This window comes from Spodoptera frugiperda, chromosome 11 (assembly GCF_023101765.2).
Source record: "Spodoptera frugiperda isolate SF20-4 chromosome 11, AGI-APGP_CSIRO_Sfru_2.0, whole genome shotgun sequence".
In the NCBI taxonomy this organism is placed as follows: domain Eukaryota; kingdom Metazoa; phylum Arthropoda; class Insecta; order Lepidoptera; family Noctuidae; genus Spodoptera; species Spodoptera frugiperda.
The window spans coordinates 10,481,700-10,496,620 of NC_064222.1; the positions used below are offsets into that span (position 1 = coordinate 10,481,700).

Here is a 14,921-nt window from a genome sequence, read left to right on the forward strand (position 1 = left end):
AAAAAGAAGCCATGTTCTATTGTTCATTCAGCCGGCTCATCTGACGGACTAAAAGGCAATAAGTTGATTTAGAACCTTGTCAAAGTTATGGTTCTTAATTTGAATTTGAAGTTTTTTAGTCTTTTGTCTTTTTTTTCGTTCTTTTCGTATTTTGTTCGTCGTTTTTATAATTTGTTTTTCTTGTCCGCATAGCACGCTGCGGACGGATCGCACGCAACGGATTTTAGTTTGTCTTGTATAGAAACTCACACAACAGCGTCCACTGATCCGCATCGCACGCACCGGACGGATTGCATGATTGCGTCAAACGGATTAATTTTTCAGACTGCGTCCACTGTATCGACAACGATCGGATTGCCGATGCCACTTTCACTCGGCTTACCTTTAAGCCACTTTACTTCTAGACTAAACGCTAATCCGGTTAATCACTAGTTACAACAAAAGGACAGATATTAGGTACTTCAGGATGACCTTAACCTACACACACGACAAAAAAAGGTTTATTCTTCTATCATTTAAGAGAAAAAGGTCCATTGATCTTTGAAAGTAATTCATTTCCCTTAGGTACACCTAGTAGGTAGTACAATTTGTGAAAGTATATTACTTAGGAGTTAATACGATGTATTTACTTGTTTTATTTGAATCGAGTCCTTTACTTCACCTTTATTTCCCTTGGGACCGAGTTAGACGAATGGCCATTATCTTAAAGAAAATAGGTTAGTATTGAAAGCTCTTTGTTGGTTGTTGGTAACTCTCATACAATACAAACGTGTGAAGTTCTTGTAGTGGCCGGGTTTTGGTATCGCACGGACTTTTGTCAAATCATATACGATCTTAATAGGTAACTTTAAGTTATACGTGGAAAGTGATAAATAATATTGATTGTCAAAGAAATTAATTATTTTTGCATATCAAATAATCTGTTTGTAAATGACCCACATTAATAGCATTCGATAGTCTATTGCTGGACTATATGCCTACCTACTCTAGGTACATTTTATACTAGTAACAGAGTTAAAAGATCTTACTTTGAAAAGTGGAACTGACGTTTTTTCTAATAGAAAAAAACCCCATCTTATAAAATAAAGATTAACAAAACCAACTTTCCAACATAAAAAGAAACTAAGTTTATTTTCCTCTACAAAATAACTAAAAGAGTTTCCATGAAAAATGAAAAACAACGCGCGCTAACCGCCATTACCGCTCACCGGAGCTTGTCAAGATTAGAATTAAAAAAAAGCAAACTGTCACATGCATAGTGAAGTGACTTTAGAGAAGATCAAAGCTGTCTGTGGTCCGGCAGAGCGTGCCACAATCATGACACGACTATCGCATCCCTTTGAGGGGGCTAATGAATACCCGCTTAGGCCAGAGACTAGGCAGAGGAGATAAGTAATTAGAGAAAATCTTGACAAAGTTATTGAAGTCTTTTACCGTATTATTTTTATAGCTATTCGGAAATTATCGTTTGTAGAAATGGTATGATATTTTCGAAGATTTTGTGTTGGTGTGTAGGTTATTTTTATGTTATAAGCCGGTCATGTTGCCATCGCCCGTGGACACCTAGAACACCAGTGGCGTTACAAGTGCGTTGCCGGCCTTTTGGGTTTAGGAATTTAAGGGTTGTTGGGGAATCGGTGATTGGGGGAATCGGTGAATCTATTTATACGTGTTTTTCTTCAAATTACAAGTGTCTTATGTTTTTCTTAATTTATATTGCTAGGTATTAAGCGTATCTATTAGGTATGTACTTAACCATCAATTATTTGGATTTTATAAAGAAGCAAAATTTATTGTCATTCCGCAAATAAGAATCCATTTCTTCCGAAGATATGTTGATAGATAGATTGAAGACATACGTTAAGCACAACTTCTTGTTTTGCATAACAGCAGTGTATGCAAAAAAGAGAGTAACATGGCACATGCATAATGACACTTCACTAAGATCAAAGAGCACGTGGCTCGCAGCGACACGATCACACCCTTTGACGACATAATGAAATCCAGTTCCAAATAGATTTCACTAAAGAAGTAAAGCTGACACGTCTGCACATCCGACTTAAATATTCGTCGCCAGTAATCACTGACGTTCGAAGCTTGAAATTAAAATCTCCGAAATGCTGTCTATGCATAGCGGCCATGTTTAAATTTGGTCTTTTTCAGTTTGGGCGGGAAATTATTTTTAAGGTTATTTTTTTTGTAGGATATTTAAATGTTTAAAATGTTGTTTTTTTTTGTCATGAAAACTAGAAAGTGTTTTGAGTAAGACGTTTATTTTAACACATGCCTCAGAAAATTATGTTTACGTCTAGAAAAAATTGAGTGGTTATAAAATTCTGTTTATGAATGTCTCTGGTTTATGATCTCGCGCCTATTTGGATGCTTGCCAAGTAATGTAGGTTACTATGCCTATAGTGCAGATTTCAAAGTTCACTCTTTTGTATGGCAAAAAACTTTAATGTCAGTTATTTCCTGGACGGGCAAGTAAATAGAATGTCGAGAGGACTTACTCATAGCACACTCATACTTTCGGCAGCTGTCCTACAATTTTAAGAGATAGCTTATGCTCATTCCGACTATTATTGAATACTGAGAATTCAGGACAAAACTAATTTAGAAATCTTTTCCATATCAGATGAAACTCACAACATAATAGGTATGAGAAATGGTAAAACCCAACAATATTCTAAGGGCTCAACACTATCGCCCACAACTTGGAATTTAACAAATCCGCTTTACATTAATTCACTGAAACAATTTAAAATAATGAATATTCCTTCTAATTAATTCAACTTACGGGTCTAAAGGAGCATAAAACGAAGTGATTTAAAACCCAGGTGAGGGTCTGTGAACAGTTCAGGATTGCCTGTCGTCCGAAACGACCTGAATTTTAATTGCTTAAGCCTCGAACTTTCCACTGAAGTATTAACTATTTCGTTTTATGTGGAATGGGTAATGCCTACCTTTCCAAGGATTTTCTGTTAAATGAGTATCGATTATTGAGTGAGAAATTGTTTACCAGGTTTGGCAAGCGTAACTTGCCAAACCTGGAAACTAATACATCGGATAAAATTAAAGATTAAATTGGGTCAGCGACCCATGTAAAGGGTTTATTAAAAAGTGTCACACAAAAAACATAAGGTTTATAAAAGTGACTGATGCCTTGTATCACTGAAAAAAAATAAAATGGTGATGGGCTGTTTATACATTTATTTATAATCGGTTGTCTAGAATTCTAGATGGTCTAATGGAGTTATTGTTTCTAAAAACACTGATGGACTTCAAAGCCTTCAATTCAGTGAGCAATGAGCAGATAGACTTATCTGACTGGTCAATGAAAGGTACTGGTGATATACTTTATCTTTAGTCACTCTTTCTCGACATCGAGTCAAATCGCAATTCTTTAACAGACTTTTCCAAGTAACCGTATCATTATAATAACAGGTATCATCTTTTATGGTGTATACGAATTGCGATTTGAGTCTGTCGTTCAGACGTTGCTTGCTAATTGCTATATAGGGAGTAGAGACCGGTAACCAGAGTCGGTAAAAGTTTCATTATTATTAATTTCGAGAAGGAGAACTTTTAAAACACAAGATGGAAAAAATTCTCCGTACACTTTTTCTTCCGAAGAAAAAAATGTCAGAAAACTTTGCTTCAGGCTCTCAGGTATTGTATAACTTATTAATTTGTAAAAGTGTTCGAGAAGTTCTGTTTTAAAAAAGTCGCCATCGATGAAGCGAACGGATTCGATTCGATATAACGACACCGTCCCTACCTATGAATGGTGCACCGAACGAGGGCTGCCATTTTGTCTCGCGGCCATTTTGTGAAAATAAACATTTTTGAGGAAATTCTTTTAACAATAGCAAATGATGAATTTGTTGCGGAAGATGGATGCGTGAAAGGTGATATGAACAGGAAGGTAGTAAATCAAAGAAGACGGGTGATATAGGGGGAGTGGGGAGGATGAAAGAATACAAATGTGTCTATTGTGCTGGCTGTTGATGGTTACCTATAGTCGTTTGTAGGCATCATAGGTATGTTTACCTATTTGTATCGGGATAATAAGGAAAGGAACAAAGAAACTCAAGATATGGAATAAATAACGAATGATTGCATTTAGATGACTTGTTTTCACGATGATTTTGTTACTAAACTGTTACTAAAAGACAAGTTTTTGTCAGTGCTCTAGTTTTGAATAAAATCGGATCTTTTTGAGGTAATATACCAAGAATGGAGATTATGACAAACACATTTTATGTGGAGTATGTGAACAAAGTCAAACGGAGGCCTGTGAAGAATGAATATGAAAATGTGGTGCAAGATTTTCTTTTCAAAGAAAAGGGTGCTTTAACAGCGAATACCAAGGTATATTTTACAAAAATTGCTAGCCCTAAAAACGTGAATCTTCCACCATAATGCACATTTAGCTATGCATGACAAAATTTTCTTCTCAGATAAAACTGATAGAACCATGACGCTAGCAACCCTGGATCCTAAGTCGAGAGCAGCCGGGACGAGACTCCGTTTATTATTCAGCATGCAAACTATCTTATTTCAGTAAATAACACCAACATGTTTGTGTATTCCCTCGGGAGGTGGAAGGAACGTAAATAGAACTGGATTAAGCATATAATGTGAAGATTAAACTTGGAAGGGTGATGGCTTTTGCAATTTTTAACTGTTTTCTGGTTGATCATTTTTTTATCAGTAGCCTACTAACTAATAATATTTTAATTTGAAAATAATACATATAAAGCTAAAGCGAGTTTTTATACTACAACATATTTTTCTCTTGGCCTTTTCCTAAAATTATTTTTAGGGTCGGTAGGTACTGAGTTTCAATCAGACTTGGCTGAATTTCCACAACACACTAGGTACCACTGGAAGGAACGTAAATAGAACTGGATTAAGCATATAATGTGAAGACGTTAACGGTTTTATTCAACGGTTTGTCCCATTTTATAATAAGTCGTAGGTAATATAAAATTCTACTTACGAATTAATTTCTGCATAATGTATTCAAATAGGTATACTTGCCCACCGCTCATTACATTAATAAATTAATTTCCTTAACAGAAATGTAATTCCGAGACCATTTTATTATTAAAATTAATTCCCTACTCGATATAACGACACAAAATGGGAGAGATTCCCATAATTTAATTAAAATATTCCGATTGGCATCAAAGGAAGTCGTCGTTTTCCGAGTAAAAGAAAAAAAAAGTAAAGAAAACGTGGAACGCGCCAACTGTATTACTTTACTTTTTTTTTCTGCGGACAATGACGTAAGCTACCAATTCCATTTATGAATAATATTTTTAAGTAGAATTTACCGTTATTGTCAGTTATTTTGTATAGGTACATATTAGTTTAATTAATTTTGTTGATTGGCATCACCTTTCACTGTCTACGTTATTATACAATATTCATAGAAATGGATATGTCATAACCAGTTACATAAATAAATAATTAATGAGTAGAGGTGTGTTGCAAATTAAAATTATGTATATTGGATGTATTACCCAAAAACGCTCCTTATTATGCAGTATTTAGCCTAATTAACGAATAAACGCGTCACTTTTGAAATAGGTAACAAAACTACAATTTTAGAAGATACTGTGAGTGATGGGGTCTTTCAAAAATCAATAAAACGAATCTTCGCCTCTTCATACTCCATCTTAACTATCTCTATTAATCTCCAAGATATGAACAAAGGGATATAAATGGCACCAAACAATTGAACACTAACACAAATAGACTCATTAGGAGCTCTAAATTGAAGGAACACACCGCCATATTTGTTCTGTGATCGCACTCGAACACGAAGCAGGGAATAATAAATAAAGCCAAATGAACAGGCTCTGCCCGAACTCCGGAGTAATTTTGTAGAACAATAAAATTCAATGGCACGGAATAATCTTTCGAACAATTTGCTCAAGAAGAATGGTAAAAATTGTGATTGTGTGATTTGGCGCGTATGGGAGAAAGGAAGGGAGGGAGTGTTTCAGACGATTTGCTAATAAGTCGGTTATGCTATGAGTTTTCGGCTTTAAAAGTCTTGTTTGGACAAATTAATTCTTGAAATGTTTAGTTGCGTGGCGACACATTACAAGTGACCGTTGACAGAAGTCATTGACATAGACGATCGACGATTAAAATCAACAGATGACGTCATAAATCCTGCATCCCACGTATGAAGTTTACATGCGATTTAACATGGATTGAAAATCCCAACGAACAACAACAACGGCACAAATTCCGCTAGACATGATCCATCAACTCCTTTTCTTAGGGAACTTTACTCTCTATTGCTTAATGTTGTATTCACGCGCAAATCTTCTGAATGACTATGTCAGATTGGATAATTATTTTACCTCAGGGCTATACACTATAGTTTCTGTCTATATATATATCTAAATTCTATGTATTTGTAAGTTTGTAAGCATCCTACCTGTCACTGGAGACCAGTATGAGCTGCGTGTTGGCGTACTTGGTGCGTCGCTTGCGCACTGCCGCCAGCGCCGCGCACAGGCTCGGCGAGAACGACCGGCATGGTGGACACTAGGAGAAAGGAAATTGAAGTTGCTGAACAGTGAATGATAAGGGGATTTTTAACTGTATACTTGGGAAGAACCAAGTAATTATTACCTTGAAAAGAAATAACAATGTACACTACATTCTGATTACTAAAAAATACTCTAGTAATTTCGAAGAAAAATCAGGTATTTTTTGGATGTTATCGACATCTGAAAAGGATTTGTCGTTTATACATTGACGAACTTGGAAAATATCTAAGTTTTTTCTCATAAAATTGACTCCTACTCACCCAATGAGCCGCAAAATAGAACACCCTGACAGCATCAGCAGGCAGCTGTTCATAGAGGCGGCTTTCCCCATCTCCCTGGAGCTGCACCCCCCTCAGGACTTCGGTGAGAGGTGGTGGGGGCCAGGGGAACTTCTCCCCCAGCGCGTCGTCCAGCAGAGCATCCCTCACGTGGCGGCCACGAATCACCAGCGTCGGGACTCCGACTGCGATGCTGTACTTCTGGGTGAGACGGCGCTGAGGACAGAAGAATTGTTGTTTAGCGAATTCAAAGTTTTTGCTGAATATTTTATTAAAGAACTAGAAGAGTATGTATGGTCTGAAAAGGATAGCATGCTATTAAACTACCTACATTAAGGTATAAGAGTAGGCTCGCGGGTAAAGTTGATATGTTTCGATCATTATTTTAATAGTTTGGGTGGATATTTATGCCTCAGGGGGCAGGCATAAATGGCGTTTACATGACATGTTGATAATGACGGTTGCAGGCTAGTTTAATTACATCATACGTTACAATTAAATATAGTAGTAGCACGCAATATTATGTCATAGCAAATTTAACAATGGTGAACACGAATATTCTATTAAAATTCTCATTTAGCGCCAGTCAGAACCCAAAAAAATCAGATCCGATAAATTCCATTTGACTTATCTAATACTTCGATAGGAAATTAATATAATTCTCCAGCAGAATTCTCCTCACGTGCGACCAACCTCGGGGGACGCCAGCTGCATACTAAACACTTTATACACAGATAATTTGTATTTTGTAGGTAGGCAGTATATTCATGAACAGCCAGTTGTATTGAGGGGAATTCTGCCAAATTGGATGAAGTTTTAAAATTGGTTAAAGTTGTTGCTTATTGGAGCTATTTTGATTTTTACGTAAACTCTCTTTAGTACATTTTATTTTTTGATCCTACAAGGAATGCTATAAAATTCTCGGAATAACTCTCTGTATTCCGCGATTAAATCTCACGCATTTTTGCACAGAGGCACATTTCCGAAGGGATGCTATATAAAATTCTCGGAATATCCCTGTCTACCGCAATTAAATCATACTCTTTTTTTAACATTTGAGGCACATTTAAAGACAGGAGACATAGGACAACATGTGAAAAGCCGGTGTTTTAAAAAGATACTGTAATCATCTAATAACGCGGAGAACAAGGTTATTATTCCGGAAAGTTACAGATGCAACATTAGGCAAGTAGAACACCAAGGAGAAAAAGCTGAATGCACAACAAATATTTACATTGAAACATTGTCCGTTGTGTACACAGCTTAATGCCACGGCCACACATCACACCGCAGTTTACCATAAACTAAACGCACCTTGTTAATAATTAGTCGTCTAAATATAGGCCGGTAGCAGGCACAGGAAAGCGCGCGTTATTCCTAGTGGGAAGTGATAGTAAGCAGGCCTTTTACGTTACTGACCTGACTCAATAATGCCCATTTTGGAAGCTTTTTTTAGATTCAAGGTGTGAAGAATGAGGTGTGAATAATTTATGGGTGTGATTTCTTAGAGATTTTTGTGATTTGGTTAGTGCTGGTTCGCTCTAATTCTATGAGGAGGGGATGTTGAATTATGATTAGGCATTGGATCGGGCGTCTTTCGATCGAATCATTTACTACTGCGTCCGAAAGAGAATATGTTTTTGTTAGTCTAGACTCTCTCTAGATTGTCTAGATCTGCAATGTGACTATGTGTTTTGTTTTTGTTGATTTTATAGCAAGTCTGATAGGTTGCTTATGGGCGGATATGCTCCATCGTAGGCCTCATCATCATTTACCATCAGGCGAGATACCGGCCAAACGTCGACTCATTAAATGAAGCCTCAAAAAACTCATATTTCACTAAACAAAGGAATACACATTAAATAGAAGCAAATAATGTAACATTGCAAAATCGAGCGATCATCTACCTAGCTATTAATTTTATTCCATCTTTGTCAATTTAATCTTCTTTATAAGATAAAAACATTTTTCGAGCACTTCATAAAGTGAAGTGTCACCAAAATGTTTGAGGGGAGCCGTCCAATAATGGCGGTCTCCATAAATTTTCATTAGAATTAGTCAACTGTGAATTAAGTTTACGATCACCTCTCTGTCAGCAAAAACGTCCATTGTCATTGAAATTATTGTACGTTGTCACTTCTATTTTTCCTTTTTCTTTTTTAGATTAATTTGCATTTAAAAACAACTTAAACATTCTATTGTTTTAATCACAAAGGGAATTTCTATCAAGAAGATTGTCGTGAGTCTAGAAACTCCTTGTGTCAGCTTATCTACAAAGCTTTCGTACTTATCTTAGGAACTTAAGTACCTTTGTAAGAAGTTAAGTATTTTTAAAGCATTTTTAAACTCATTATATTTTAAGAATCTTAGATTTTCTTTAAAGTCGTTTTCGTAAAGTCCTTAGTTTAATATTATTCTAAGTGTTTCGTGAATATTACTCAAGACGAGTCATTGATATTTCGCCTGCGTCAGTATCTCGTCTCTTTATTAAAAAAAAGACAAGGATACATTTTCCCGCGTATTTTGACAGTTCATAGAGCACGCTCTGTTGCATAAACAAATTCGTTGGCGCGGAAACACACGCATACTGCCTTGTACGGATTGTAGTAAAAACAGAATTTTGTTGTAGTCTGCAGTCATATCCTTCGGGACGTTCCGCACGCGTCGTTATCTCGAAATTTTATGCGTAAAAATGTCTGCCAAGTTTTCTAGACGAATATTTTATGTGACAAAACATATTATGGTAGTTTGGAGCGCTCAATATTGTAGGAAACCTATTGGTATTCTGTTAAAGCGAATTGGAAGAAGGTTTTATTGGAAAAAAGTTAGTTACCCACTTACCTACTTAGTTTGAGTAAAGCTCATAATTTATACGTAAAAATATTTTTGCTGTATTCCTATACGAAGCTGCAAAAATAAACATTTAATCAATTAATCAGTACCGTGACGCATCTATTGTTCTATCAGCCCTCTAATTAACAAACTTTCCTTTTCAAAACCTCACAGGATCCCCTATGAAGCAGCAGTCGCTTCCAATCCCTCATTGTGGCCCAGGAGCCTCAGTTTTCATGTCTGTCGGCCATTGATGTAGACAATAGGACTAGCCAATCACGCTAAAAGCCATCTCCGTCATCTGTCGCCTGGCTTAATGAACCACGTCTGTGGTTTGTATGTCAGTTTGGAGGTTTCTGGAGATTTGGGGGATGTCTATCCGAATCTGATGCGGTTGTAAGGGATTTCTGAGATCAAATGGGGGATTTGAGTTTAATATTGTAGTGCTATGTGCGTTTAACGATGTCTTTGGACTTTATAACTGAAGCCATGCACTGGCATGATTGGTTCTTTTTAATTTTGGTTTTAAATACGAATAAGAACTACAAACGTACATTTGTAACAGGTACGTAACAGTAGTTTTGATAAGGGTTTCATTAATTAAAGTTTAATTTACATATTTTTCCAACTATTTATCGCTTTTAAGCAATATATTGTTCATATTACCAACGTCCAGACAGACGTAGACAGATACTTCAGAAGTATCCAGACATAAATAAAATGCTGGAACATTGTGGAACCGCCCGACGACGTAAGAAGATTAAATGTCGAATGGTCAGCTTTGTGACCGTTTTTGCGATTACTGTATTTGACAAGTTCCATTCATCTGTTTAATAGCCACAGTTTCTATTTCTTGTATTCTGCTCTAATATTTTTGAGTAATACAAGCTTATAATATACACAATAATAATTATACACGAGACCCTCAAATAGAATACATAGATGAAAGCTATGACTTCGCAATGTCACTTTTCTCACCTTTTTATAAAACGTGACCAATATTTTTATCTTTACATAGACAGAATTATTTTCTTGGGTAGTCGTACTATGGAAGGTATCTTTGCCATTTTACCAATACATCTAAGGGTGTGCAAAGAATATCTACACAATGTAACTATGGACGTGTACTCGTAGTGCTTTCAAAGGGACCATAGCACGTCAGTGTGATCACCTTGACGCAAAGAAAATAGGGCAACAGTAATGTCTTTCTTAGTTTTCCCATCACGTAGGCAACCCGAGGCATTCTTGGGAGATTTCATTGTTGCCTTAAGCTAAGAAACTTTTGGGATTCGTTGGTGCATAATAACCGGTGGACCGTGAAATCGGGGCATGCCATTCACCTCTCTCTGTCCCTTAGGGAAATAGGAGCGATGCTTTGATGGGTTCTTGGCGAGGAGTCAACCTTTTCTTATCTTTAGTCGTTTACTGTTACACGATGACGTGGACTGCTTATCATCAGTCGCATTTTCTGGATGTCAATACAGTTTCTCTGGAATTTCGATTCAATATCCTTTGAATATTTACTCAGTGTTTCATTCCGAAATTGAGATAACTATCATTACTTGTTAGCATAGAGAAAGTCAGTGAAAAGGTTAGTTTAGAAATTATTATTCATTAAGTCAAAAGACACAAAATGTTTTTGAGTACGGACGTGATTATGTTCTACTTTATCTTATCCGTACACTAATAGGTCATTGTAGTCTTCCTATCGACAATTTTAATCTTCCCATAATACGGTTCCCAAACACAAGGAGCACTTTCCCAAAAACCCTAATTAAGTCGTCCAGCACCCAAATAACCAAGATTAAGGAGTTGTTCGGCTGAGTGGTCCAAACTGAGGGCCTGTTACGCAACACTGGCCACCCCACGAACATTACGAGCGATTACAACCCTTAGACAAGTTACTTTATATCTTTCGATACGGTACAATGCAGATTCGATCTTTCGGGTTATTTTTGGATGAACTCAAGAAAAACTTTTATCGGGAACCCGGAGACTGGTTTCGAGCGCAATTTTATGAATTTTGTTACACTTTCAGACCGTAATTGGAAGTTGTTGGGTTGCGAAACAATTCGGGACTTGTTCCGAGTTTGAAACAACAACGTTGTTTACCGAGAGGCTTGAATAATGAGTTTCATAGCGAATCGGATTGAGAAGTTGATCGGAATTTTAAATATTTCGTCTCGACTTTATTATTGAATGAAGTTTCATTAACAGTGCTACAATACTTAGGTACGATGTTCCCACGGTCCTAAAATATCTCTGGTTTGGGACTTATGTCTTATTTTCTATCGGAATATAATGTGAGATTGAGCGTTGCAGTTTTGGACATCTACTTATGTACCTATAACTTTTCTAAAATAACTTTCTTGAAAGTAATTTAGAAAATCGATTCAGAAAAAACAAACCTCTTGCAAGCATCTTGTAAAATTGCAAACTGCAACACACGCATTTATAAAATCCAAGATGGCGGTTGTGGGCGCGCCAATTCTTCAGCCACAGAGTATAAAAAGCGTGTTTAAGCCGGGTGTAGCGGTTGAAAGCAGTGTAAATGTCTGTAGAAAGTGCTCCAGGCCAGCATTGAAGGGGTTCTAAGGGCCCTCAGCACCACGACAGCCTGCCGCGTCTAGCTACAAGTGTAGCGAGCGACTTGCTTCTTTTAAATGACATTTCTATACAGTTTTACATGGTTTCTTTTTAGAAAATCTTGGTAGCGTGGAAATACAGTTGCTAACCATATTTTAGATTGGCATATGTGTTGTATAGGTGTATTTCGAAACTATATTAACCCTTTAGGGATCAACTATCTCGATGATGTTTTATTTAGAAAAGTAGTGTTATGTTGTATGTGTATTATGATTTCTCATCTAAGTTATACACGATTAAAATATTTCAATAAAATAGTACCTACAATGTTTTAAAACACCCACTTTAAAGATAGATGCGTCTGTTTATGTTTGTTGTTTTTTTTTTCTCACAATATTGGTGAATAAACAAGAAGATACAATATACGCAGAAAATATTGATAAAAATACTGATTTGGGGAAAAAAGATAGTACTTAGGTAACTATCCAGTCATTTAGTTAGCCATAATCAACTAACAAAAACCTAAATCAGAAAATACGAGAGGATAACAAAAGTTTATAGAATATTACCAACAAAACCTAGATCAATGTAATGATATATGAAATCACTTTCCAACTCAACAATAGCATTAGGTATAACAGACACAGGTTTTCCGTTAAAATGGCGAGAGAGGGTAACTTATTGATTTTCTTCAATAATATTCGTTTGTAGTTCAGTGAACTGTGTCGTGTTAAGTCCACATAACCAGTGCGGGTTCGACGGCCGGATAGTGATCGGCGATAATGAAGTTATGTTAATTATTTCTTGTTTTACAATTGAAAACAATGTGCTTTTATTCAGGTGTGGGCTATCTTGACATGACAGATAAGTACGGTCGGAATTTTATCGTGATCTTTGCTATGGTTGGAATGGCTAACTAATAGGATAAAGTTGGTATTTCTGTTATGGGTTATCTTTTAAGTTTGTAGGACTTTAGATACCTACTATAGTTTGGATGAGGAGTGCAGTCTGCCAAGTTCGATAATATTGGAATGCTTCGCCTATAAAAGAAGTGAGATCTAAATAAGTACCAAGTTCCATAAACAGACCTCAGTTAAAAATGATATAACTTGGCAAGTTTTAATAGAAAATTATATTAGTATAACAAAATGTGTGAAAACTTTCCAAGTTTGTTTTACTTTCTATGTACAAGTTTTCTACACTTTGTTATACTAACTAAACGCAATGAGGCAAGTATATAATCTATTAAAACTTGCCAAGTTATATCATTTTTAACTGAGTCTGTTTATGGAACTAGGACTTATTTAGATCTCACTTCTTTTAGGCGAAGCATTCCAATATTATCGAACTTGGCAGACTTTCACATTTATGTTTTGGGTGGGATTTCATTTATTTTTGTAAGGTTTATTTTCTTTTTTTTTCTTATTTTACTTTACTTTGACTAAATACAAACCTTCGTAACGAATTTTAGGTCGGTACGACCATTGGAAGATATAGATAATTTTTTTGTTTTAGTTCCTTACGGGTATGAATTTACACCTTCATTATTTTTAAAACCGACTCACACTTGGCCATTTTCAGATTTTTTCCTTTACTTTGACCTAAAGACCTACCTCCATGCCAAATTTCAAGTCAATACGACCATTGGAAGTGGTCTAGGTTTTTGATGAGTGAGTCAGTCAGTGAGTGTATAGTAAAAATAGCGATTTTCTGACGTCAATATCTCAAGACCTACAATAGGTACATTAATGAAATTTTGTACATTAGATAAGTAAGTAGATCTCGACAGATACTAGAAATTTCATATGCGTAGATAAAATAGATTTTGAGTTATAGGTGGGTCGAACTTGGCCCGAAATGGGCGTGTAATATAACCCACGGCCGGTGTGTCGGTTTTTTGCTCGAACTTGGCGGACACACTGCCGTGTGTCTAGATAAGGAGTGCAGTGTAAGACTTGTATATACCTGACTAACTTACAGATTTATTAAAAGAGTGGTTTAGGATGATAATTAAGACCCCCATAAGAGTTGGTATTGTTACATAATATTTACTTTACTAATTTACTTTACTTAGCTCTTCAACTAAATAAATTAATATTAAAAAGTTTTGTAAATACAAGCTTTTATGCATTTATGTTGATGTAAACTAAACGTATTGGTGCAAGTAAAAATTACAGCTAAATCGGTGGCATATATCTGCTGCAAAATTTAGTCGCAACTTCCCAAGATTCCATTTCACACACGTATACACAAAGTTATAAGCAAGCAAGCAAGCTAAATGAAACCTCGTAAAAAGCTCTTTACATTACGAAATCACGAAGAAAATACGACGAAAACATACTCTTAAACATACACTTTAATAATAAAGCTACTGTAACCCAAACAATCAATATTACCCGCGCAGACAGACAAACGGACAGACGGAAAAAATGACCAAGTAGTGCTTTATAACAATGGAGAGATTTTTGCAAGGGGAGTGAACTCGGCCGATGCGGGCTGGCTCAAAAATGCAAGGTACGCCGGTTTGTTCTCATACAGCCTATGTATGTACCGCTGTAGGCATGAATGGGACGCCTTTCATAATTGAATGACGATTTCAGGATTATAAAATCTGTGCGAATTGCTGATTTCATTCAATTTATTGCTTTTTATA

At 36.1% G+C, this 14,921-nt stretch overlaps 1 protein-coding gene across 1 annotated transcript in view; it reads right to left on the reverse strand.

The window, feature by feature from the left end:
- The window catches only part of LOC118275010 (nucleoredoxin-like), a 44,552-nt gene that overhangs the window by 17,942 nt on the left and 11,689 nt on the right, over positions 1-14,921 (reverse strand). The window contains exons 2-3 of the mRNA XM_050697075.1: positions 6,833-7,066; positions 6,458-6,567 (exon numbers count right to left, since the gene is read on the reverse strand). Coding sequence (XP_050553032.1) covers positions 6,458-6,567; positions 6,833-7,066 — 344 coding nt within the window. The remainder of the gene's footprint in view (positions 1-6,457; positions 6,568-6,832; positions 7,067-14,921) is intronic.